This window comes from Chlamydomonas reinhardtii, chromosome 17 (genome assembly GCF_000002595.2).
Source record: "Chlamydomonas reinhardtii strain CC-503 cw92 mt+ chromosome 17, whole genome shotgun sequence".
NCBI classification, from domain to species: domain Eukaryota; kingdom Viridiplantae; phylum Chlorophyta; class Chlorophyceae; order Chlamydomonadales; family Chlamydomonadaceae; genus Chlamydomonas; species Chlamydomonas reinhardtii.
The window spans coordinates 1,033,522-1,057,446 of NC_057020.1; the positions used below are offsets into that span (position 1 = coordinate 1,033,522).

General features: G+C 63.4%; 5 protein-coding genes across 6 annotated transcripts in view; 2 read left to right on the forward strand and 3 right to left on the reverse strand.

Moving 5' to 3' along the window:
- Positions 1-417: 417 nt before the first annotated feature.
- On the reverse strand, positions 418-3,544 carry CHLRE_17g703550v5 (uncharacterized protein). The gene is made up of 7 exons (XM_001691532.2): positions 3,138-3,544; positions 2,805-2,880; positions 2,603-2,640; positions 2,187-2,372; positions 1,862-1,921; positions 1,495-1,731; positions 418-1,306 (listed from the first exon to the last, which is right to left on the reverse strand). Exons 1-7 carry the CDS (start codon positions 3,246-3,248, stop codon positions 1,211-1,213), a joined length of 804 nt encoding a protein of 267 aa, XP_001691584.2. The 5' UTR covers positions 3,249-3,544; the 3' UTR covers positions 418-1,210.
- A 178-nt stretch (positions 3,545-3,722) lies between these two features.
- On the reverse strand, positions 3,723-11,364 carry CHLRE_17g703600v5 (uncharacterized protein). 2 transcript variants are annotated; one of them, XM_043071958.1, is made up of 16 exons: positions 11,156-11,364; positions 10,764-11,043; positions 10,566-10,668; positions 10,279-10,432; positions 9,923-10,093; positions 9,464-9,766; positions 9,058-9,342; positions 8,714-8,926; positions 8,308-8,473; positions 7,926-8,214; positions 7,708-7,786; positions 7,350-7,391; positions 5,572-6,882; positions 5,062-5,410; positions 4,745-4,869; positions 3,723-4,563 (listed from the first exon to the last, which is right to left on the reverse strand). In XM_043071958.1, exons 2-16 carry the CDS (start codon positions 10,933-10,935, stop codon positions 4,417-4,419), a joined length of 3,909 nt encoding a protein of 1,302 aa, XP_042914417.1. In that variant the 5' UTR covers positions 10,936-11,043; positions 11,156-11,364; the 3' UTR covers positions 3,723-4,416. The 2 variants fall into 2 exon arrangements, with proteins under 2 accessions (XP_042914417.1, XP_042914418.1); XM_043071959.1 differs by lacking the exon at positions 7,350-7,391.
- Positions 11,365-11,744: 380 nt separating this feature from the next.
- On the forward strand, positions 11,745-14,476 carry CHLRE_17g703650v5 (uncharacterized protein). The gene is made up of 3 exons (XM_001691690.3): positions 11,745-12,255; positions 12,330-14,050; positions 14,199-14,476. The coding sequence occupies exons 1-2, from the start codon at positions 12,224-12,226 to the stop codon at positions 13,423-13,425; spliced, it is 1,128 nt and encodes a 375-aa protein (XP_001691742.2). The 5' UTR covers positions 11,745-12,223; the 3' UTR covers positions 13,426-14,050; positions 14,199-14,476.
- Positions 14,477-14,482: 6 nt separating this feature from the next.
- On the reverse strand, positions 14,483-18,464 carry CHLRE_17g703700v5 (uncharacterized protein). The gene is made up of 10 exons (XM_001691529.2): positions 18,306-18,464; positions 17,986-18,096; positions 17,575-17,640; positions 17,105-17,303; positions 16,797-16,900; positions 16,468-16,578; positions 16,077-16,207; positions 15,666-15,834; positions 15,364-15,486; positions 14,483-15,178 (listed from the first exon to the last, which is right to left on the reverse strand). Exons 1-10 carry the CDS (start codon positions 18,408-18,410, stop codon positions 15,032-15,034), a joined length of 1,266 nt encoding a protein of 421 aa, XP_001691581.1. The 5' UTR covers positions 18,411-18,464; the 3' UTR covers positions 14,483-15,031.
- A 150-nt stretch (positions 18,465-18,614) lies between these two features.
- CHLRE_17g703750v5 (uncharacterized protein) overlaps positions 18,615-23,925 on the forward strand; it is a 19,112-nt gene continuing 13,801 nt past the window's right edge. Inside the window, exons 1-12 of the mRNA XM_043071960.1 lie at positions 18,615-18,842; positions 19,377-19,565; positions 19,918-20,027; positions 20,296-20,448; positions 20,870-20,945; positions 21,180-21,311; positions 21,546-21,725; positions 21,963-22,064; positions 22,240-22,413; positions 22,655-22,771; positions 23,022-23,127; positions 23,271-23,802. Of these exons, the coding sequence (XP_042914419.1) occupies positions 18,762-18,842; positions 19,377-19,565; positions 19,918-20,027; positions 20,296-20,448; positions 20,870-20,945; positions 21,180-21,311; positions 21,546-21,725; positions 21,963-22,064; positions 22,240-22,413; positions 22,655-22,771; positions 23,022-23,127; positions 23,271-23,802 (1,952 nt within the window). The 5' untranslated portion in view covers positions 18,615-18,761. The remainder of the gene's footprint in view (positions 18,843-19,376; positions 19,566-19,917; positions 20,028-20,295; positions 20,449-20,869; positions 20,946-21,179; positions 21,312-21,545; positions 21,726-21,962; positions 22,065-22,239; positions 22,414-22,654; positions 22,772-23,021; positions 23,128-23,270; positions 23,803-23,925) is intronic.

Sequence of the window (23,925 nt, forward strand, 5' to 3'; positions counted from 1 at the left end):
CTGGTTAGTGCGTGCGCTGTGCGTGTGTCCTGCGGCCTAGACGTTTCCCGGCACTCCTGTGCCTAGGCTTGTGGCGTTGAGGCACAGCGGTGGGGCTCTGGCGGGTTGAGGCTTGGCTAGGACTCACTGTGCGCGGAGTCACACGGACTTTGCCCGCGGGAGGGTTTGCAGCAAAGTCGGGGTTGGTGGAGTCAAGTTGGGCCCTGATAGCATGTGATGACTCGGCGTCTTCGGGTGCTGGGACTGTCCCCTCTGTAATATCCGCATTCATGAACTTGCCTCTGGGGTGTGGGCGTCGGGTGCCGGTGATGCGGTTTTCGGTGATGCCGCCGAGACTGCTAGACGCAGGCACGCAGGCACGGACAGGCACGGACAGGCACGGACAGGCACAGTGCGGACGGGGCAATCCTGGGGGAAACGGTCAAAAGGCTTAACACAAAATCGTACGTTAGTACGTGACACACGTACGGGCGCGACACAGCGACACAGCGCTGTTTCAGCTGCAAACGGTCGCCGCCGGACTCTCGCTCAGACACTCGTACTTGTCCGCTGTGCCGACGCCCTTACATGCCATCCATGTACTTGGATAGAATACTCCCCAGTCCATCATAGCGTTGGCCCCTCGGTCGTCTGTCATGGAACCATGACCCTCTTCCATTTCCCCTCTCATCAATCCTCCTTTCAGAAACAAGTCCGGCGCTATGCGTGTGCAGTGTGCTATGGTGCATATGTAGTGGGGAACTAGCCGCAGTACATGGCTCTCTGTGAGCCCTTCGTCAGTGGCCCAACATCCCGTCTCAAAAGACAGCCACAACTCCTTATTCATACTTACCAGCCCAGCCAAAAAATTTGACGCACAGTTCTGGACAGCTGGCGAGCACCACCTGCAACCGTGCCTTACGATCATGTTTCCATTCCAACTCTTCTGAGTGAACTAAGTGCCCTCATACTTCTCGAGGCGTACCGTTAACAGAGCCACGCAGGCAATGGAGTCAGCACGCGACATTCTGTCGTCGGCCGTTGGCTTGGCCACACTTCTTTTAACAGCCGCCTACTCGGCGGCTGTGCCCGGCACACCACATACAATCATCCACTCCCGCAGTGCTTGCGTCCCCTGCTCCTCTCTAATACGCTGTAATGCAGTGTGGGTCATCACCGCCGCCGCATCCGTCTCGCACTGAGTCAGTCAGCACTCGGCCCGGCGTTGAGTTCACTCATACCGTGCCTGCCGCTCGCCACACCGCCGCACCCAGTCTGCCATCGCGGCCGGCAGGTGCGCCTGCGTGCGACGCAGTAGCTCCGACACCTGCAAACAAGGCGGCACAATGGCACACCGCTGCCATCTTTAAACAAGCTAAGGGCAACATCTCATTTATGCAATCTTTAAGATACTGTTGCGGATCGTTGCCGGGCCCCATGCGTAGCACGCTACTAACGGCACAACGCTGCAAGTTACCATCCCTCTCCACCCACGCTCTCCACCCCAGCACTCACCATTTCGCCCACCCATGGCTCGAGTTCTTTCTTCGCCACCGCGGGGCCCACCTTCCCCAGGGGCAGCAGCCTGGCTTTGCTGGTTTGGTACATGCGACGTGCCACGAACCCTGGAAGCAGCACCCCCCTCGACACGGCCGGGCCTGACGCCGCCGAGGCCCCCGGCGGCGGCCCCCCACCCGCTGCGCCCGCCGGCAGCAGCAGCGGCTCAAGGCGCCCATCTGGTAAGCACCAGACCTGCGGCCACAAAAAATGCATTGGGCATAAACCCATATGTTTCTGCCACACAAGGACCGGTAGAGCGCTGGGCCGACACCGTACACACGCAGATTCCACACACGGACCCGGCGCTACATGTCCTACTCGCCCGTATGTGGTGCATGATGGAGGCTGCGAACACATGGTTGGCGTGGTTTGACATGAACACCTGCAGAAGCAGCCACAGCAGCCATAGCAGCCCAGCGCGCAACAACGGCACGGCACACGTTGTCGGCAGGCATTGGCGACGAACGGCACAGCTAGGCAGTGCATGGCGTGAAAGGCTACCAAACTAGCGCGAGGGTGTGAAGGGAAGGTAGATGATCAAGGCCGCACAGGCACCAGCTAGTCGCGCATGCAGACATGCTCCTGCGGCCGTATGGCCCATCACTCCATAAGGCTGCACAAGGCTCCCGTGTACGGCACAGCCCCACCTCCTGCAGGGTGCCCTTGTCGCCGCCGGCCTTGGCTTCCGAAAGCACCGCCCGCCGCGTCACCGCCGGCTCCTCCTCCATAGCCAACTTGGCTGCGCCCTTGAGGTCCCGTGTGCGGTACAGCCAGCACGTGCGGGCCTGTACCTCCATCTCGCCTGGCCGGCCCTCATCCTCAGCCTCATCAAACTGCACGCGGTATGCCGTATACGTGTGGGATACGATTCATAAGAGTAGACCAAAAGAGGGAATATAGGTTGGCTGGTTTATTGACAGCTATGTGCAATACGTAGGGCGTGCGATGCGTTCAGGCATCGTGCATGCAGGCGGCTGTGCCGCTGTGTGCCGGGTGTGTCAGACAGTCGGGAGGGTGGACCGACTGTGTGCACCCACCCCCAACACATGGTGCGCCCACTCACATCGAGGACGACTCCGATATATGGCAAGCCCTCTTCAGCTGCAGTACGTGGGTCGGGTGCAAGGGGTTGGGTGTAAGTCGTTTGTGAGCACTCACCTTCTCACCAGGGCACGCCGGCACGCCATGACATGAGGGAGGACGTCAAGGAAGCGTGCGGCTTCACAACCAAAGTGTGGAGTATGTATGCCCGCATGCGCACTCACAGTACAGCATAACCGTGTCATTCCTTTGCACACTGAAGGCTTGTCCTCCGATGTACATACCCTCCACCTCAACGACCTGAACCAGGCGAAGGGGGGGGGGGAGGAGGCGAAGGCGCGCCGCACCGCAGTAGGGGCACAGCACTGGTTCCGGGCATGACGACCAGCCACAGCCACTTGTCCAGTCACACGTAAACATGGGATATTCTATGCAGGGCAACCCAAATTGAAGCGAGCACTTGCTTTGGCCAGCCCGGCCATCGCGGTTTCAACGGCAGGCCTCGATGCATATCCAGCTTAGTTGCGTCCAGCTATGCAAGTTGCATGTCCACTTACCGTCGGCACGCCTGTGATTGGGTCGCGCTGCTTCACCGTGACGCGCTGGCTCCGCTGCTCTTCTTCATCTTCCGCGCTTGGCTTGTTGTCCCCTTCATTTGATTTTGTCATTTGTATACGGGGATTTGCAAAGTGATTGGCGTGTTTTTGGTGCGCGTTTCGGCCGGGGCTTGTGCACAATTCGGGTCACATCGCGCGCCGAGTCATCCGAAAACTTTGCACAAGCCCAAACTTTGCACAAGCCCAAACCTCAAATGTCAACCTTCAGCCACCCAGGCAGGGCCGGAATGGTTGACTTGGACCGGGTAAATGGATCAAACTTGCAGAAAGGGTTCAAATTGGGAGCGCACGCGAGTACTGTACTGTAATGTACGCCTACTGTGTCTGGGGTGGGAGCGAAGCAATCGTGCACAATCGGTTGTGCACAATTGGACTTGTGCAAAGTTTCCGGCGAAGTTGTGTGCAATTCGGCCCTCCGCACCCGCCAATCACTTTGCAAATCCCTGTATATTACTTTCAGGGGGAAAGCCTGACTCGCGCAAACAAACTTTGACCGACCGGCTGTCCCTGGTTGCGTTTTTGGCTCGTATGTGCGTGTTACAGCGACAGGTTCGGGGTCCACTCTCTTTTACGGTGGCCGCAACGGTTTGCATACGCATCGCTGCGAAAAAAAATTCGATTTCCACGGCGATTGACTGGCGACTGTGGCGACTCGTTGCGAGGTAAAGGGCCCGAGGCGCAGAATTAAGAGGAAAGTCATACTGGACTACACCAGGCAAAAGACCACCGCGCAAACTAGGTACCAAGTCTACTGAACCAGCCAGTTTTGCCTGCGTCAGGGGTGTGGGGCTGAGTCCCACACCCCAATAGGATTAGCACTAGGAAGGTGTCGCTGCGCAGCGTGTGCGATAATGACGATACGCTCGCAGCCATTAGATTTATAGTGGAATACGTCGCCTCGCCGCTTCGCGTGCGGCTGCTGGACTTCCTGCGGCACTTCCTGGTGGCCATGTGCGACCCGCACTGGCACTGCGAGGTGTGCCGGCAGCGTTGGCGCCGGGAGAGTGGCTTGGCGAAATCGCGCTCTGGAGAATCGACCCCGCATTTAGGGTCGTCGACGGCCCCCATCCCCAATCAGGCCCAATCGTGCCTCGAATGCCCGCTCACGCCTTGGTTACCGGCACACACGACACAAGCACAGACAGAGCCTTTTCAGCTCCCAGCTTCTTCATCATTGCATTTCTCGCCAGCACCTCATTCTTCTCCCCCTTCAGCCCTCTCAAAAGACGCTGCCTGCCGAGAACTCCGCCGCGAAGTTACCATAACCGCCCAGCTCCTCAGGCGCCTCCACGCCATCGTCGTCGTCACCCAACCCCGGCAACTGATAGTCGGCATCCCCCAGCGAAGAGGGAATGTCGTCCAGCGTCTGTTTGCGTAGGGCCAAGGAGCAGCGCCGCGTGCATGGTTACAGAAGTGGGGGCAGGGAATGGCATCATGCTTGAACACTGGACATGCGGGCAGCCGCAGAATGGAGGGGGAGTGCTGCACCAAGGAGCTCGCGCCATGGATGGGCACGATGGCATAGCTGGTACGTCAAGGCAACTCACCATGCCGAGACCCATGCTGCGCATGCTTTGTCCGCGCAGGTGCTCCGACCCTGGGCCTGGTGCCTCGATGCCTGTGCTGAAGCCGCTCGCCTCCGACCGCACGAAGGACACGCCGGACTTCAGCTCTGCAGGAGGGGCGGAGGAATGCAATAGGAAAACAAACATCAGCAGACGCTACCGTGCACACACCGCCCCACAATGCGCGCTCCATCTCGCAGCATCAGCCCCCCTCCCTCACCACACCAAGCGTGCCCCCGTGTCTCAGCTAACTAACTCGACACCCCATTGGGGGAATGGTGAGAGCAAATCTCCCTCACCCCGGCGGTTGACACTGCTGGTGCGTGAGGGCCCGCCCTCCAAGCTGGTGGGCCGTAACAGCGCCCGCCGCGTGGTGATCGTCGACAACTCTGCAGCCACCGTGTCCTGAGCCTCCCGCGCAATCAGCTCGCTGTTGCTGTCCTCGCGCGGGGGCGGGCCGCCCGACGACATGGCGGTGGCATCCGCGCCGGGGCTGCTGGGCGTGGGGCTGCCGCTGGTGCTCCTGCCGGCGCCGAAGTAGGGCCCGGTGCCACCGGCGCTGGTGCTCGCGCGGCTGGACACGGACTTCTGAGACTGCAGGCGGCGAATGGGCGGCACCTGCGCCGCCAAGGCGCGCTCGCGCTGCTCCTGCAAAAGGCGGAAGACGGGTGGTGGAGGAAACGCATGTTAGGCGGCACCGCCGCGGCCGAGTAAACGCGCATCAAGGCAAGCCCGGGAGAGGCTGCCTCAAGGTCAGGCGGACAACCACTAGCTTGCAATGGGGCTGCTTCTTGGTCACCAATGCCCACCTGCAGCATACGCATCTTGGCCTGCATTACGCTCTCCACGTCTTGGGGCGGCGGCGGCGGCAGGTCCGCCACAGCCGGCGGCGGCGGCAGCTGGGGCGCTGCCGGCGCCGGCGACGGAGCCGCCGCCCCGGCGGCCGAACCACGAGGCGTGAAGCCGCTCACCATCACCAGGCCCGGAATGATGGGCTTGGGCGGTGGCGGCGGCGGCTCATCCTCCTGCTCCTCCTCGTCTTCAACCGCCTGCGCCGGTGGCGTTCCCAGGTTTGACGTGAGCACCAGCCCCGCCGGCGCCGCCACGGCCGGTGCCGACGTTACCACCGCCGTGGGCGCCGTGGGCTCAGCCGCCGAGTACGGCTCAATGCTGGAGCGCACAGACCCAAAGGCCTGCATGTCGCGCAGGCCCGGGTACTGTACCTGGGTGGCAGGCGGGTCGGAGAACGACACGTGTGCGCTGCCGCGATCCGGCGCGGCCGCATGCGTCTGCCCGGGCGTGGAATCATGTTGCGGCGTGGGCACGTCCTGCGGCGTGGGATGTGGCACGGACCCGCCGCCGCCACTGTTGTGCCGCTGTGCGGCGTGCGGGTCCGGCGTTTCATCGTCCGCAGCGCTATCGTGCTGCGCGCCTCCGCGGTGCGAGGCGATGGGGAACTCGGCCTGCTGGTCATGCTCGTCCTCATGCTGATGCTGCGAGGTCAGGTACTGGGGCGGCCGCTGCTGCCCCTGCCTGCCTTGACCAGCCTGTTGCTGCTGTTGGTCCCGGGCTTCGTGCTGTTGTTGTTGCTGCTGTTGTTGCCGCTGCTCCTGCTGCTCCCGCCTCAGGTATGCAAGCTCCTCCTGGTCCCGCTGCTGCGCCTCCGCCTCAGCATTAGCTTGTTGCTGGTGCTGCATGTACAACTCTCGTTGCTGCTGCTGCTGCTGGTGTTGATGCTGCTGCTGGGCGTACTCGAACATCATCTGCTGTTCCTGTTGGTGCCGGGCCTCCATGAACTCGGCGCGAGCCGCCGCCTCCGCAGCCGCCGCGGCACGCGGCGTCATGCCTTGCGCTTGCTGCTGTTGGCCGTACGGCGTGCTGTGCATGACGTAAGTCATGTACGGCGGCGCGTTGCCTTGCTGTGCCGCCTGCGGGTCCTGATACATGTCCCCGTGGGGCTGCGGCGGGTGCATCGGCACTCCGCCCTGCTGCTGCTGCCCATGGTAGAAACCAAAGCCCGCACCCGCGCCGCCCGCACCAGTCGGGCTGCCTGCACCGCTGCCGCCGCTTACGGCTGCGTTGGCGTGCCCAAGTATGGCCGCACTGCGGTCCCGAATGTCCTGCAATCATATGTGGAGTGTGTGCAATATATACGTGCTGGGCTCTGCGAATGCATAGTGTACGATGTGCCTGGTGCGTCGCCTCTGCGGCGACGCGTCAATCAGTGCCCCGCTAGTGGTTTTACTCAGCGCTGCTTCAATCCTTGAGGCGGGGCGTCGCTTTGCTGCCCGTTCGCCATGACGTGTGTGGTTGTAACCCTCCTGCTGTGCTTTGCAGCACTGATCCCACTTGCTGCACCCATGCTTCCATGCTGCAGTACACCGATTCTCAGTGCCAAAGTCGCTGCTTCAACTTCAGTGATCGGTCGCGCCCATCTCTGCAGTCTGACCACGCATGGCTGCGCCTAAACTTCGCAGCTGCCGCTACAATTAGCTGCACGATGCATGTGCTGACAATTGCTCAACACTGCGCTGGTGCCGCGCCGGCTTTAACCCATGTGCGTGGTGTCCATTGGCCACGGCTGCACAGGTGAGCCCGGCCCGCTCCCGAGCTCGTACACGGGCCAGTCCTGCGGGCACGGGGCGCGTGTGCACGGTCGCGCCCCGTGCACCTCCTCGGCAACAAGTGTGTGCTAGGCGGGCCGGTATCTAGCCAGGAGTGCTGCAGAGCGCGCCCGCAATGTTGGCCCATCTAGCCGTGGACGCAAATACGCTTGTGTTTGCTTTCGCTGCTGTTCAACGCCGCATGGCGAGGCGAATGCGCCCGGAGATTGAACGCAAGCTGTATCATTACGCGTACCGCCCCTGTATTATTACGCGTACCGCCCCTGGCCCGAGTGCCACAGCCTCCATCCCCGCCCCCTACGCCCGCTGCCGCTTTCTTACCTGCATGCCTGCCATGCGCTTGCGGTAGGCATCCTCCTGGCTTGCCAGCATGTCCTCCTGGCGCCGCAGCCGATCCATGCTGCATTCGCGACATTCAAGCCACAGACGAAGGCACATTACTTTGTAGAGCTTGGGACACAAGACCAGGATTGGGTACGACAGCTACGGTTATGCTAGGGAATACCGTACCACGGGCAGCGAGTGGGCACAGGTCTCACCGCTCCAGTGTAGCGTCGCGAGGAGGCGCAGCTGCAATGGGGAATTCCAGTTGCGATGCAGGGCCGCTCTGGTGTTGGTGTCCGGATGCGCCGCCACTGCTCTGGTGGTTGTGCCAGTGGTATCCGCTGGCGCCGACGCCGCCGTGTGCGCTCTGGCCCAGTGCTCCTGCGGGGCCACCCCCCAGCGCTAGGCCCAGACTGAGGGCCGAGATGGAGGCGGTAGTGGCGCCCGGCGCCGGCCGCCGCGTGGGGCTCAGTGTGATGCTGCGCCGGCCGGGGCTGTCCGCGCCTGCAGGGCCAGTGCGTACGTGTGAGGGAGAGGACACGAGTGAGGCAGAAAGCAAGGCAAAGCTTGTCCCTTAGCATGCGCGAGCGCACGCACCCCTGCTGGGCGGGCGGCGGATGGTGTTGGCCATCTTGAGTGCCGCCGCCTCCTCCTTGGCGCGGCCCAGCGCCTGCCGCAGCTCCGTCAGCTCCCGCTCCATCTGGAAGTGCCGGAACTGCGCTTCCTCCAGGTGTGACAGAGCCTCGGCGCGGCCCGCCACCGCCTGTGTGCAGGTGCGCAGGGGTGCACGGCGAGGGGCGTCGGTGCTAGCACAGCTGGCAGCACAGCAGGCGAGTGGAGAGTGAGGAAAGTCTTGTACCCGAGGCCAATACGGGTAATTTCACAGCTGTCTGTCATTGCCTCATAGGGGATACTGGGGCTACAGGCGCTGTGCACTTCAGGAGTGGTGGCCTGCGGCCTTTTGACCACCCTGATTACACGCCTCTGCATCGCCCCCACCCACCTCGTCCATCAGGGCCTCCACGCGCCCCAGCTGTGTCCGTAGCGCGTCGCCCTCCACGCCCGCAGCCGCCAGCGCGCCGTGCAGCGCCGCCCGCTCCTGCTGCAGCGAGATCACGGCTGCGGCGCTGGCGGCGGCGTCATCCTCGGCGCGCTTCAGAGCCGCCAGCGCGTCGCGAATCTGCTGGCCCGCGGTGCGCGATGCAGCCGCCTCAGCCTGCAGGTGCGCCGCAGATAGCCAACACTCTCACTCGAGGACGCGTGAATTACCGTACATTACGATACATGCAGAAAGGTACCAAGACCGCCATAAGAAGCAAGTTGAGCCATGCAACTCGTCGCACTCACGTTGAGCATGTTCATGGCCCCGGCGGCGTTTTGCAGCATGGCGTCGGCGCCGTCTGACGCCTGCGCCAGGCGCCGGCTCAGCTCGTCGCGCATCTGCGCCAGCTCCGCAGCAAGCTTCTCCGCCTGCAGCCGGCACACCTCGGCGTCGGCCGCGTGGGCCGCGGCCCGGGCCTCCGCCTCCGCGCGCGCCGTCTCAAGAGCACGAAGCCGCTCCTCCTTGGCTCTGGCGCCTGCAATCTCCGCCGTGGCCTCAGAGCGCAGCTCCAGGATGCGCGAGCGGTCCATCTGCGCGCATGCAAGAGCCGGGGACATGACCGATTGCAACGCTAACAGAGAATGCCGAGCCCTTGCTGCAGTAGAATCCCAGCCTCCTCCCAACTGCGTCCGCACGTTGCCTGCCGCATACCTCGATCTGCATGCGCTGCTGCGCCAGGCTGCTCTTCAGCTCCATGTACTCGCGCTCCACGTCCTGCCGCGCCTCCACCGCAGCCTGCGCCGCCGCCTCCGTCGCCTCCGCAATCTTCTTCTCCGCCGCCGCCTCGCGCGCGCCCACGGCCCGCTCGCGCAGCTCCAGTGAACGCTCCAGCTGCTTGAGCTGCTCCTGGCGGGAGTCCTGCTGCTGCTGGATCTCGGTCTTGTGGTTGCGCAGGCGCTCCTCCTCCCGCAGGATGCGCTGGCGGTACTCGTACGCCACATTCTCCACGTCGCGCTGCGAGTGCAGCAGCGTTGAGGCGACGCGTCACACATTGGCTGGAGGCACATTAGCCAGCTGCCTGCGTGAACATCCTGTACGGCCGTGCAGCTGCCCCTGCGGCCTTGCCTAAGCCTTTCCCTCACCGCGCCTACCCCACCCAGCGCACCCCACCTGCTGCCGCCGCAGCTTGTCCATCATCTCCTCCTCCCGCTGCCGCAGCTTGGCCAGGCGCTCGCCGTGCAGGCGGTCCAGCTCCAGACGCTCCGCCTCCAGAGCCCGCCGCGCCTTGCTAGCCTCGTCCAGCCGCGCGGCCGCCACCTCCATCTCACGCACGCGCTCCACCTGCAGCGACCCGTGCCGTGCACCACACAGAGTGCAGGATAAGGCAGAGTACCGGTACCGTTCGTGGGGGCGAACTGCAGCCATAGCTCGTACAAGGATGCGGTGCTACGGTACCCTATTGCTTTGTACGCACCACCATCCGGTCCCATATGGGCGCCACGCCTCGTCACCGCCCACCGACGTACCTGCCGGGCCACCTCCGCCGCGGCCTGCTCCTCAATCTCCTGCCTGTACAGCGCCAGGCGCTCCTCGATGCCGGCGTTGGGCGACAGGCGCGCGTTGCGCAGCCGCGACTGGTACTCATCCTCCAGCTGCTTCATGCGCACCTCCAGCTGGTACCTACAGGGCCAGCACGGGGGTTCAGGATGGGGTAAGACGAGGGCTTACGTACGCAGACCGCTGAGCATGTTCGGTCCTTCGAGGATGGGTGCGTGGTGCCAGGCATCAGGCGGATTGCGCTGCTTTGTCATACCTGTCCCCGCCGATGGTCTGCGTGAAGGACTCCTTGCCCTTCGCCGCCGCCGCCTCCGAAATGGCGCTGACAAGGTTCATCAGCACACAGGCGTCGGACCCGCCTGCAGGCCCAGGGTAGGCACGCGTGTCAAACCCTGGCAAGCTCAAACTCCCAAACTCACCGCAGGCTGCACAACGCCCTGAGTTTCCAGCTTACCGTGGGCTTTGGATTTCATGTATGACTGGAAGAAGGAAGTCTCCCGGTCGATTTTGAGCACGTCCATCAGCTCGTCCTCCGTGAGCAATGGCCGTGACTCCACCCCTGACTCCTCCTTGAAGACTGAGAGGGAGTAGTTGTACTGAACCGCGCGCATGTAGTCCGCTATCATAGAATTGAGTGCGTGGCGCTTCAGGCCCGGCCGGTCGCCCGGCGGAGGACCCAGCTGCACAATCTGACCCTTTTGAAGTTGTGTTAACAGCTGTGCGCGCAGTTGAGACTACACGCAGCGGATTAGGGCGAGGCACATGTCAGAATGCGGACCGGCGATAACCGACGCTCAAGTTTGGCAGGTATTTTAAGTGGTGTGATCAGAGCTCAATTTGTCCTACCTTCACTTGCCCAACCACGCCCGAGCTCTGCATGTGCGTGAGCATCTTCTTGTTGAATGCCGCCTGGTCCAAGCCCTCTTGCGCGTCCGTTGGCTCGGACATGTTGTCTACTTTGATGACGTGAAATGCAGTCAGGTTGAGTCGGCTTCTAATCAAGCGCAGTCAAAGCGCAGTCAACGCGAATGTGGTTGAAGCCGCAGTGGCTCCATGTTGTTTTCTTGTTTTACTGGCGCTACGCTATAGTAGTTGCAGCGCATGCTGCAGTTTGGAACTCTGCCTCTCAAGACGCAGTTGCTGGCTGGTGGCACGTACCCGGCGGGGATGAGGGCGGCCCTGCCCAAGCCCTCCCAAGCTTGGCCCCTCCTTCCCCAGGAACTCTCGCGGTTCCGGACGCTTCTGGCGGTCCGATGCCCGTTCGGTGCACTGGGCCGTTCCCGTGGCACGGTCCGGGCACTGCAGCTCTAGTATACTTAGAGCACAGCTTCGTGTTCAGAGGGCGGTGGCGAAACCGGTGCGCGACCCGTGACGAAGCGATTGCGCCATCCTGCATCTTCTTTAAGCCCTTAAAAGCTTCGGCAATATGAATACTCTCTTCCAATACAAGTACACAAAAGTATGCATAAATGATATACTCTGTGTGGGGACTATGGCTGATAATAGGTTCAGGATGCCTTGTCTTTCGCTTCGTCGCGGGGTGTGCAAAGGACGCTCAGGAATCTTATACGTGGGCCGGGGCGTTTCTCTTCGCTTCGCTTGTCGCCTTGGGACTCTCGCGCCACTCGACCTTCCGCTTACATGGGTCCCGCTTGCGCCAGCAGCAATGGGTCCAGCAGCAGACATGGGTCCAGCAGCACGCGCCAGCAGCACTTCCTGTGGCCAAAAGCGCCGCGAGGCGCTCTCAAGGCAGGCGATCCGAAGCTCCACCTCCGGCAGGGCAGCGAGGGCGTTCGGCGCTGGCCGACGTTCTGCATGCGCTGCCGGCGGACGCCCGCGCCGTGGTCTTCTGCGAGACTTTCTCGCGCCAGCTGGCCGGCTGCCGTCTCGCAAGCCGCGAGCTGCGGGAGCTCCATGACAGCGCTATCACGCATGTGCGGCTTCGGGTGCGAGCATCGCCCCGCCGCCTCACTCCCGCCACCTCGCCGCTCGCCAAGTTCACCCGCGGGACTCGGCTCAGCGTGACATGTGAGCTGACACTACCAGGCGGCGCGGACCCTCTTAGCGTGGTGCTGGCTGGCACGACACCCGAGGCCAGGCGGCGATTCACGCACGTCGCCGTCCGCGGCTGCGGCTTTAACGGGCCGCACCTCTTGCAGGCGCTTGCGGCGCAGCTGCCCTCCCTTACGGTGCTGGAGGTGTCTGGCGGGGATAGCAAGGCGGTGACGACAGGCATATGCAGCAACATGCCGGCGACGTACCTGGCCCGCCTGCAGCGCCTAGATCTGGAGCTGCAAACGGAGGCTGACATGGCTAGCGTGGGTGCACTGGCCGCCTGCCACCAGCTGCGGGACCTGAAGCTGACCGCTGGCTTGTCCCAGCAGCGGATCCCCCGTGTCAGCCAGGCCAGCGGTAGCGTGCTGGGCGACGCCCTATCACAGCTGCAGAGCTTGGGGAACCTGCAACATCTGGCGCTGCGCTGCTTCATCCTGGATGACTACGGCGACATCCCGCTATGTGTGCTGGGCAGCCGCCGCCCGCCCAACCTCCGGAACCTGGAGCTGGAGATTAGCGAGTACCGTGGCGGCGAGCCCACGCTTGCAGTGGTCTACGAGCGTGGCCTAGTCAGCAGCAAGGTGGCGACGGCAGCGGCGGGCGGGGGCTGGGGCATGCGCCGCATCCAACTGTCGCAGGGTTGGGGCGGCCAGCTGGATGAGTTGGCAGCGGCGCTCCTGGCAGTTGCCGACGGCCTCCGGCAGCGGATCATCCCGGAGCTTGTCGTGCAGGGCACCTGGTCCTTGCCTCCGTCAAGCGAACTCCTGGAGCCAGAGGCCCCCCTGCCGCGGCTACTTGCCCGCTGCGCACAAGTTGAGGTGGAGGGCGAGCTGTTGGCCTATGGAGCCGATAGTGCATCCACATTGCTGGCTGCATTTCGGTTGATGGGGCTGCTGCCGCACGTGCTGTGGCTGCAACACGGCGAGTGGCGCAGCCGCGAGGCGGCGTCTGCCGGCGGCGCGGCCACTGCCAGCGCAGCAGCGGCCACATGCACTTCGGAGGGCGCCCAGCCCGACCTGCTGGCGAGTCAGCTGCAGCAGCGGCGTCTGGGTAGGTGCTGATTGCGGCGGCGGCAGCGGTGGCGGTGGCGGTGGGCTGCAGCTGCACCTGGACACCGCCACACCTGAGGAGGTGTTGCGGGAGGCCGTGGAGCGGCTGTGGGCGGAGGCAATGCGCAGCAGGCCGGAGGTGACGCGGGGAGGTGGCAGTGATGCCTGCACACTGGTTTCCAACAACAGAAGCGATGGTGGCTGCAGCGGCGGGTCCGTGCTGGTCATGCTCCGCGGCACGCTGCTGCCTGTACCCACTTTCAACCATTACAATGCCTGGAAGAAATGGTTGGTATCAGTGCTCAGCCCATGCCTAGCTGCAGCCGCCAAGTCGCGACCGCCGGTGGACGGGGCCGCGCGCCTCGGGTTCGCTGGGACAAAGCAGCCTCATCTGCCGCGGCGCCTTGAAGACCTGGTCGCGTTCAACGCCGATCATGTTGTGGCGCCAGAGTCCGGTTTCCTCCTGCTGCGCTGCCGCACAGCGGCCAGTGCAGCGACGCTTGCAGCCCTGGTGGCTGCAGCAGGAGATGCCGGCTTGTGGCCTACAGCGCAGGAAAGTGTGGCGGCAGTGGTGCTCCCCGCCCACGTCCCTGGTTCCAACGCTCCCACTCACGCCTTCCAGCATGCAGTGCTTCAGGTGTGTTTGTTGCTCATAACTGGTGCCTCAAACCTTACCCACATATTATTTACACGCTATTGTGCGTTGCGAGGAGGAATTGGTGCGGACCATCCGAGGTCGGGTACCGGTATGCATTGACATGTGTTCGTCTTCCTATGCCGTCCAGGTTCTTGACGAGGTCTGGGCGCAAACCGGAACGATTCCCAGCGCGGCTGACGGCGGCACGAGCAACACTGCGAGCAGCAACCGCAGCCGCGTGGGATCCACTGCCGCTAGCAGTAGCGCGGTGAGCGAGGAGGTGCTGCGGATGCTGGGGCGGCTGTTATCTCTGGACTGCGAAGTGCGGCGACTGTGGATGCAGTTTTATTGCCGCGTCTGAGTTTGATGACAGGAACGACTAGATGTGTTAGACGGCCGTGGCTGAGGACGCGCTCTGCTTGCAATGACGTACGACAGAATAAATTACAGCAGTTGGCAAGGCAGGGACACGGCAACCTGCACATGCGCAATGTGCCGCCCGATCCATTGAACCATGGCACCTTACCGTATCACAACATATATAATTGACTCAAACCGCAACACTCATCATCAGCACAGTCTTACACCGGGTTCCAACCTTTCACTGCATGTCTGCCAGCTCGCGCCCTTGCCAAATTATAGGGGCTTATCTGTGTCAGTATATGTCATTTTAAGCCCGGGACGAGCACGCGTCTTGAGCGCCTGTGCCACGACCTCTTCTTGCTTGCACCGCCAGCCGCATCAGGGGTTCCCCTGAGCCGCACAGCAGCACCTGCTAACGCAACATGCGCAGCGCCAAATCCCCATCCCTCCCCGCCAGCCAGCAACCCAGGGATGCGCAGCTGGGCACTCTTTCTTGCGATGCACGCCTAAGACCTGTCAACCTGCAGGCGATGGAGCTGATGGGCGCCTCCAGGCCATGGGCACCTCTGGGCCGCTAGGCAACGGGCGTCCCTGTGGCTCTAGGCAGCTGGCTGCCCCTTAGGCGATGGAGGCCACGGCCTTCTTGGCTGCGTCGTCCAGGTCGTCTGCGGTGATGATGGTCATGCCGCTGGTGGCCAGGATCTCCTTGCCGCGAGCCACGTTGGTGCCCTCTAACCGCACGACCAGAGGCACCTGCACGCCCACCTGTCGGGCGGGAGCACAGCAGGACAGTGGTGCGAGGCGAGGAAGGAGGGTTAGCGGCCGAGGTGTGGGCGCGGTGGCGATACGGGTAGATGGAGAACGTGAAGGCGCACGGGATGGCAAACTTGCAACTGATCCAATCGGCAGCCCACGCGGGCGTCACAGAGGCAGGCAGCCGTGTGCCGCACCTGCTTGGCGGCGTTGACGATGCCGCTGGCAATGACGTCGCACTTCATGATGCCGCCAAAGATGTTGACCAGGATGGCCTTGACCTGCTTGTCGCCCGTCAGGATCTTGAACGCCTCAACCACCTGCAGGCGCACACACATGCTCAGTTGGATCCAGGAATGGTCCCCAGGCCGGCACCACGCGCTCAGACTCGTGGTCCCTTCAGCCGCGTGCCGCAGTGCACTTGCGCCGCACCCCACAGCCCCACCCCAACCCCTCTGCGCCCGCCTCGCTCCCTCTCTCGCCACCCACACGCACGCACCTGCTGCTCGTTTGCGGACCCGCCCACGTCCAGGAAGTTGGCGGGCGCACCGCCGTGCATCTTAATGATGTCCATGGTGGCCATGGCCAGCCCGGCGCCGTTGACCATGCAGCCGATGGAGCCGTCCAGGCCGATGTAGTTCAGGTCGTACTTGCTGGCGGCCACCTCGCTGGCCGGGCGGGAGGGAGTAGGCGGAGAAGGGAGGGGGCGGTAAGGAAACACCCCGCGCCGGATGTGGGGACGGGAGGAATGGATACAGCAGCTGCCATGCGGCCCATGCCCATGCGGCCGTGCACTTAGCCCCAAGCGGTCCGTAAGGTAGGGCAGCAAACCTGCAAGCCCCGAGCCGCCTTGCCCAACCGGTCCACCCCCTGCTTCTCCTCTCCCTGCCCCTCTGTACGCCTCGCCTACCGCGGGTCGATCTGGCTCTCGTCCTTCATGTCGAAAATGGGCTTCTGGCGGTACGCGGCGTTGTCGTCAAAGCCCAGCTTGGCGTCCGCGGCGATCAGTGAGCCGTCCAGGCCCTCTGCCAGCGGGTTCACCTGCGGCCGGGCGGTGTGTGTGTGTGTGTGTGTGTGTGTGTGTGTGTGTGTGTGTGTGTGTGTGTGTGTGCGTGTGTGTGTGTGTGAGATGGATGTGAGCGGCGAGTGCGTTATAAGCGGCAGTGACAGCAGCCGAATCGGTGTTGAATGGATTCTGCAACTTGCAGCCAGGGATCCGTCTCTCCGTAAAGAGCCCGGCGCCGGTCAGTTTCTGTACTCATTTATGCAGCTCCCAACTACCCTCCAAGTCCGCCACCCACCTCCACCATGGTGCAGTCGCTCTTGTCGAACAGCGTGTACAACGCCTTGATCTGCTTGGCCGCGGCCGCCTTGTCGCCAGTCACACGCAGCCCCTCCACCATCTGCATGGCCTGTGGGGCGGCGGCAGCAGGACAGAGGAGCGGAGAGGGCAACGATCAGGGTGACATTTAGATGGAAGTCGCACCTTTGCCAGCTTAGTCCAGCATGACCACAAGGCCGTGGCACTGCTTACAGCCCTGCTTGCATGTAGCCCGACGGCTGGCCGGCATTCCCGCACCCATGAACGCCCGGCCCTCGTGCGCAGCCCGCCAGCGAGCCCCGTCCATACCTGGGCGTCTGTGATGCCGACCCGGATGTCAATGGGGATCTTGATGATCTTCTCCGGGAACTTCTCCGCCAGGTCCTCAATGCTGGTGCCGCCCTCGCTGCAGCCTGCGTGTGAGGGCGTTGAAGCAAAGTTGCCCATGGTTCATAACCCCACTGCTGTGCAACCCATTGACAACCCTCACGGCATTGTTCATTCACAGCACCGCTCGCACCCTGCCTGTGCCCCTCCCGCACACCAATGGCCCCACACCCCTGTCGTTCGTACCCCACCCCGGCGCAACCCACCCCACCGCCCACCCAGTCACCCACCAATCATCATGGGTCCCGCTGTCTTGCGGTCCAGCAGGATGGCAAAGTACATCTCGCGCTTGAGCTTCATCTTCTTGGAGATCAGCAGCGTGTTGACGGGCTTGCCGGCCGGCCCTGTCTGCTTGGTGACCAGCGTGGCGCCCAGCATCTGCTTGGCCAGCTCCAGCGCCTTGGCCTTGGGCACGATGTGCACGCCGCCCTAGGTGGGGGATGCGGGGCGTGGAGAGGGGGGCCGGGGTGAAGCAGGGCACGCCGATGCACGGTACGCAGCCGATTTTGCGAGCGCGTGTGCTGATTTGCATGGGCTCGGCACGCAAGGTACCGCCCCACGTCGCAGGGCCTGTGATGTACGCCTTCCCGAGTCGCTACCTCAAATCATCATATGCGCAACACAGGGTAGCAATGCCTTGTGTGTGCAACTGTCAATTCCCGTCGCCCGCCCCTGGCGTCCGTAGCACCCGGTGGCACACCTGCAGGCCGTTGGTGAACTTGCCCAGGCCGCGGCCTCCCGCCAGGATCTGGCTCTTGATCACCACCTGTGCATAGATAACAGCATGGGTTTCAATTGTCACACGTGTTTAGGCAGAGGCACCTCGCGTGAGCGTAAGCATCACGCAACGGGGCGGTAGCGCGCCAAGTACTTGTCAGCGGGTAGTCGGACCGCCGCCCCCGCCAGTGTCACTATAGGCCCACCACCCACGCAGCCTGCTGGTAATACCAGCTGAGTACAGAACAAAACAACAATATATGCGGTTTCCTGACGTGCATGTTGCAGGGATTTTGTATGTGTGTCACTGTCCGCCGGTGCAGGGGTGACACGCGGGTGTGTATGCGCAGGGTGCGTGCTCAGCGTGCCCCCGCCCCTCCAGCCCGATTCTCACCTCGCCCTTCTCGTCCGCCATTTGGTCCACGGCCTTCTTCACCTCGTCCAGGGTGGTCGCTGGAATGCCCGGCGGCACGTTCACGCCGAACTTGCTCATGATTTGTGCACCCTGCGCCGCAGTTCAGCGCCGTGCACAGTCACATCAGAGGCCTCGGGCGTTCCCAGCACTCTGACAGCCTGAAGTTCACAGCACTGTTCAATTGAGCTCATTACGATTGCATCCGTGCCCGCCAGGCCATGCGGTTGTGATGTCCGCGTAAAGGCCCTCATCTCCGACACTCCAATTGCCAATCGCCACCAGGGTCATACGCTGCTTGCCTGGTACTCATGCACATTGAAGAAGCGCAGCTGTTGGCATTGTGATAGGGCAGCAAGGCTCCCAGTAGCCTGCTTGAGGAGCTTTCCGGTCAGCGCTGGAAGCATTTTCGATGTTTACCGCCTAGAAACACAACTGTACTCAGGGAAGCTAATAAGAAGGCTTTTGGGGTTAAACACCTTATACGTTTAGGCGTGGTAATGGCAAGTTTCGGGGATGCATGCGACTTGAGCCAATTCCACGCCTCACAACTATTCCTGGTCTTGGATTGTTTGTGCATGCATAACAAGATATTGCCAAGCTGAAATAAACGAAAATTGACCAGCGTTGGGCGAGCTGTTTTCTTTCAGAACCTGGAAAACCTCCAGTGCGTGACAAGAATGCCAGGTCCATTAGGACGTCCCGATAGTAGCTATCGTTTCTAGTATCTGAAGGGGCAGGGCCCCGCTGCAGCAGCTATGGGCCTCCCAGCAGCGGAGCTGCTGCTGAAACAGTTCTTACGGGCGGGAGATGAGATCGTGAACAAGACCTCTCCACAGGTGCGGGGCGGGCTCCTGTGCACTGGAGAACGCAGTCCGCTCTCATTGGCCCAATCGCTGGTTCTGCCCAGCTCGAGGCAATGCAAATCGCATCAGGAGCAAAGTCCGAATGCGTTGGCAAAATAGGCTTTGGGCGCGACGTTACAGGTGCTGCAGACTGGGAAGGTGTTGCGCTGTCTGGCAGCTCCAGGCGCGTTCCGTCCCCCAACAGGCAGTTGAGCAGCACCGCGGTCTCCTCGGCCCGCGTCAGCGCACCCAGACTCACTGGGTTGCCATGTCTAGGCATGAAGGGTTGCACAGCTCCATGCCCCCAGCAAATCAGTCTGGGCAGCCTTGGCGCTGCCTGTGCAGCCGAATTGGTCCGCTCCAGGCGTCCTGCCCACCATGCGTCTGCTCCCACTCCTCACTGCATGCGTTACCTCTTTGCTCAACCGAGTGCACGCCCCACACTCCCACCATGCCACACCCTGGTGCTCCCTGACCCCCCTCCCTCTTTCTTCCCCTCCAACCGTCTCCGAACCTCCTCCTCCCCAGGAGAACCTGGTTGCGCTGCTGTCAGAGCCGCGCTTCGGCCGCTGCCTTACCTCGCTGCGGCTGCTGGTGCGGCACCAGTTGCCGCTGCTGGTGAAGCAGCTGGACGGATGGCGCAGCAGCACACACAGCGCGCTGTCGCGCATGCCGGAGAAGACGGAGCGGGAGCGCATGCTGGTGTTTAGCAAGCGGGTGCGTGTGTGCGAGGGCGTGTGCGTGAGAGCGGCTGTGCGGGTAGAGGTACCGTTCAGGGAGGTGCGCGGTGAAGTGGCGCAAGCTGGAAGCGATGGGGTTGTAAACCCATTGCACAAAGTATGGAGTTCCGTTAGGCCGGCATGCTGAACGCGAGGTGGACAGACCTGGACGCGTAAGTCCTCAGCGCCGCACACAGCGCCCACACACCGTGCCCACTGCCCAAAGATGCCATGCCGGCTCTCAACCTGCTGCTCCTGCTCCTGCTGCCTCTCTCCTCCTGCTCCTGCTCCTGATCCTGATCCTGATCCCCTCATTCCCCGCCGCACGCCGCCGCTGCCGCTACCACCAGGCCGCCATGGAAGTGGTGTACTTCGAGGCGGCGCTGCAGCTGCTGGACTGCTACTGCGACGACTTCCTGGACAGCCCCGAGTTCGTGGCCTACTACGATGGACTGCAGCAGTGAGTGCGGGGCTGTGTGTGGGGGGGGGGCTGTGTGTGTGCGGGGGGGGAGGGTGCAGGGGGCGGACTGGCGGGGGCGGGAGGGGTGTGGATGTGGAGCGGCAGGCACAGCAGCCGAGGAGGGGGACTGAGGAGAGCTCGGTTGGGGCGTGCTTGCGGCTACAAGGCTGTCTAAGCAAGTCCCTTGCGTCCTTCCCCTGAATTCCCAACACGCCTCCCTGTTGCGTGCCCTCGCCGCCGCGTGTCCTTCGCCCTCTACCACCTCCAGGATTGCGTTCCGCTGGCTGCTGGTGGCCGACGACCTGTTCTCCACCCTGGACCTGTCGGCGCTGAACCGGGTGGTGGTGGGGCTGGCGGGCCGGGTGCTGGGTGCCGTCAGCCGCAAGATCAGCCTCAGCCACGTCGTGGAGCCCTTCCTAAAGTGCGTGAGTGCGTGCGTGTGGGCAGGCGGGAGCGTGTGTGTGGGGGGGGGGGGGCGGGGGTAGTTTCCTCCAGTCGAAGTAGAGGGGAGTGGAGGCCGTTTTTAAAATCCGGGACGAACGTTTCACATGGGCGTGGGGAATGGGGTCGGGGATGGAGGTGACTGGGAGTGGAAAGGGATGGGGCGGTGGCATACAGGGCTGCAGGAGGGCGGTGAACAGGGCAGGGGCTGGACAGTGCGCGGGATGGGCGTGCAATTAGGGGGCTTGTGGCCGCTGTGGGGTTCGCGGCAGCGCGCATGGGAACTAGACTGTGCTGTGCAGCAGTTGATCAGCAGGGCACGTGCTACAACCTTGACATCCGTTTTGTGGAACATCCTGTTGCGCCTTCCTGCTGCTGCTGCCGCCGCCTGCTGCCCCTAGGGCTCTCACGGACCGCATCAACCCCAAGAAGGACGCCAGCGGCAACAAGCCCAACTACGACGTGCTGCGGGCGCAGGTGCGCAAATGCGGGCAGGGTGGCGAACACGGGTTGGCCCGCTCTGTCTTTATGTGTATTGCAGGAGATGATGGCTTCAGTAGCCTGGCTGAGCCGCAGCAAGCCAACGTTCACATGCATGCTGTACTTGAGCACAAGTCGAAAGGATGCCATGCAGGAGATTTCACTGACGTAAGCGGTACCGGTATGTGCGCCTGCTCTCTTGTGTGCCCCCGTCCCTCCCTCCACCTCCAGATTGTGCGGCTGGCCAGCGGCATGCGGCACGTGGTGCTGTCCTTCGACACGGAGGAGTCGGTGCGCGAGGCGGTGGCGTTCCTGAGGCGGGCGCACCCACTGGCGCACACGGCGCCCATCAAGAAGAGCCAGGTGCGCGATTCGCCGCGGGATGGCGACTACCTGGGGCAAGTCCATATAATCTTGATTAGGCCGCAGTATGCGTGCCCGTGCCACACACGGCCCTATGTCAATCCGCGCTGCCCCTTCCACCTCCACCTCCTCTCGGCCCGCCATTGCCTAACCGGTCATGTCTTGCACTCCCCCGCCTCCTCCCCGCCTCCCCCCTGCGTCCCTTGCCCTGCCCTCCGCCTCGCCTCCCCCCAGATCCACCACGCGCTGTGCGACATGCTGGCCTGCATCCTGCTGCCGCTGGTGCGCTCCGACGCGCCGCAGCGGGCCGCCGCCGTGCTGGGGCTGCCGGCGCTGGAGGGCTGGTACGCGGCAGTCATGACCTTGCGCAACGACATCACCACCTGGATGAACAAACACGCCAAGCACATCAACGTAAGTGACATGACGATGGGGTTTAACACAGTTGGAGCGCATGGGTTGGGCAGGGGCTTGAATGCGATTGTGGGGCATGCCCGGTATGTCTGCAGCTTACACGTGAAAAGCTGACGCGCCTGCGCCGACCCCAATCCCGCCCCTGTCCTCCCTTCTCCCCTTTGTCCCACCCTGCTCCCCCCCCTCTGGCTACAACTTCGCTTCTTCTATATTAACCGAGATCGCAACCCCCCACAGGACGGCTACCCTCTGTCCACGGTGCTGGTGTGCCTGGCCAGCGACCGCGACTACAGCGCCAACATAGACTCGGCCGCAGACTTCCTGCACAAGGGGCTCAAGGTGGGGCGAAGGGGCTGAAGGGGTGGAGTGGTGGAGAGGGAGCTGGGGAGGCAGAAAGGGCGCTGACGGGATGTCAGGGCCAATCCTCCGTATACCTGGCCAACACGTCCACCGCCACCACCACCACCACCACCACCACCGCCGCCGCCACCACCACTGCTGCCACCGCCTGCAGGTGAAGGAGGCCCGCGCCGTGTGTGTGCGCTGCCTGGTGGTGCTGGCCTGCTCCTACCTGTCCCGCTACGGCGCGCACATCATAAAGCACGAGCTGTTCAAGTGGCTGGGGCGGCTGCTGGCGCCCGTGACGGCGCTGGCCAAGAAGGGAGGACTCACCATCGCCGAGATGCTGGTGCGTGGGTGGATGCGCGGGGCGTGTACCGGTACGCATGTGTGTTACACGTATGTGTGTGCATGCAGCGAGGGAGGTGGGCTAATGGGCTAATGCAAGATGGAGTGAGCGGAGCGTGCGGGCAGTGCGCAGTGCGTCTTGCCTCTCATGCTGGCTACACACCATCGCAGCTCTCACCTTTTCTGTGTCCAATACACTACGGCCCAAGTCTCTCTCTCTCTTTGTGTGTGTGCGCCTGCAGGACGTGATCGCGCCCATTGCGGAGCTCTCGCCCGAGTTCGCGGTGCAGGCGCTGGTGCTGGAGCTGCTGCAGAGCGAGGTGCCTGACTGCGTGCTGGCGGGGCTCAAGGCGCTGCAAGTGCGTCGGTTTGTAGCGCGGGGGGCACGGGGCGGGGGGCACGTTGTTACTTGTTGTGGCTGAGGCGGTGATGGCAACCTGGTGTTAAGGAGTGCGATACGGCGTGATAGTGTGCGTGGGAGTTACTGTTTCAGCGTGTTCGCGGCAGGCGGGGCGGTTGGGTTGAGCTCGCAGGCCGGTACCACGCTACGGGCGTATTGAGCGGGCGCATCCTTGAACGTATTTGGGTGTCTCTTTAACTTGGGTGCAGGGCCTGGTTCTGACGGCGCCCTCCATCTCCGCGGCCGCGGCGGCGACGTCCGCGACAGCCGCGGGTCAGCCGGGGCAGCCAGCCCACCAGCGTACCACCATGCAACGTGAGGCGTCGCGCGGCCGGGGCCGGGCTCTGGGCTATGAAAGGGCGCGTCTTGCACGTGCCTAAAGAACTAACGAGCGCCGTCCGGAAATCATCTGAGGGTCTACTCAGCTTCCGTGCCACCTTTCGTGTGTGTCTGCGCAGACACCGCCGCGAGCTACTCTACGGGCGCGCTGGGCGCCGGCGGCGGCAGCACCGGCGGCGGCCTGCCCGCCAGCGGCAGCAGCTCCGGCCTGCAGGGCCTGCTGCGCCGCACGCACACGCCCTCTTTCGGCGGCCTGGGCCTCGCCATCGGCAACGGCGGCGGCGCATCCGCCGCCGCCGCCGCGGCTGCGGCCGCAGGCCCCACCGTAAGCGCCGCTGCAGGCGGTCCCACCACCGCCGCCTCTTGGGCCGCGGCGCACGGCGCCGCAATCGACTTGCTGCGCCGCGGCGTGCACCCGCTAGAGGTGCTGGGAGTGTCGGCACACCTGCCGCGCATCAACGCGGCGCTGGGCAAGCTGCTGGAGGGCTGGCACCCCGCGTACGGCAGCTACGTGCTGTACGGCGGCGTGGATCCGAACTGGAAGGAGAAGGCGGGCGGGCTGCCGCTGCTGGTGGCGCTGGTGCGGCTGCTGCCGTACCTGCGGCCGGACACGTGGACGACACGCGTGCGGCCGCTGGACGTGCTGCCTAGGTAGATGCGGGGGCGGGGGCGGGGCGAGGGGAGGGGAGGGGAGGGGAGGGGAGGGGAGGGGAGGGGAGGAGAGGGGAGGGGAGGGGAGGGGAGGGGAGGGGAGAGGAGGGGAGGGGAGGGGAG

Excerpts from the sequence above, each read along its gene's own strand:
- CHLRE_17g703550v5 (XM_001691532.2), bottom strand. The coding sequence starts at position 3,248 with ATGACAAAATCAAATGAAGGGGACAACAAGCCAAGCGCGGAAGATGAA. Across the intron at positions 2,881-3,137 it reads CAATCACAGGCGTGCCGACG|GTCGTTGAGGTGGAGGGTAT; the intron begins GTAAGTGGACAT and ends CGCCTGGTTCAG. Across the intron at positions 1,732-1,861 it reads CCATCATGCACCACATACGG|GTCTGGTGCTTACCAGATGG; the intron begins GCGAGTAGGACA and ends TTGTGGCCGCAG.
- CHLRE_17g703600v5 (XM_043071958.1), bottom strand. The coding sequence starts at position 10,935 with ATGATAGCGGACTACATGCGCGCGGTTCAGTACAACTACTCCCTCTCA. Across the intron at positions 7,787-7,925 it reads CGCGACGCTACACTGGAGCG|CATGGATCGGCTGCGGCGCC; the intron begins GTGAGACCTGTG and ends TCGCGAATGCAG. Across the intron at positions 6,883-7,349 it reads GGAGCGGGCCGGGCTCACCT|GACATTCGGGACCGCAGTGC; the intron begins GTGCAGCCGTGG and ends ATATGATTGCAG.
- CHLRE_17g703650v5 (XM_001691690.3), top strand. The coding sequence starts at position 12,224 with ATGACAGCGCTATCACGCATGTGCGGCTTCGG. Across the intron at positions 12,256-12,329 it reads TCACGCATGTGCGGCTTCGG|CGTGACATGTGAGCTGACAC; the intron begins GTGCGAGCATCG and ends GACTCGGCTCAG.
- CHLRE_17g703700v5 (XM_001691529.2), bottom strand. The coding sequence starts at position 18,410 with ATGCTTCCAGCGCTGACCGGAAAGCTCCTCAAGCAGGCTACTGGGAGC. Across the intron at positions 16,579-16,796 it reads TCGGCATCACAGACGCCCAG|GCCATGCAGATGGTGGAGGG; the intron begins GTATGGACGGGG and ends GCCGCCCCACAG. Across the intron at positions 15,487-15,665 it reads GGTCCGCAAACGAGCAGCAG|GTGGTTGAGGCGTTCAAGAT; the intron begins GTGCGTGCGTGT and ends GTGCGCCTGCAG.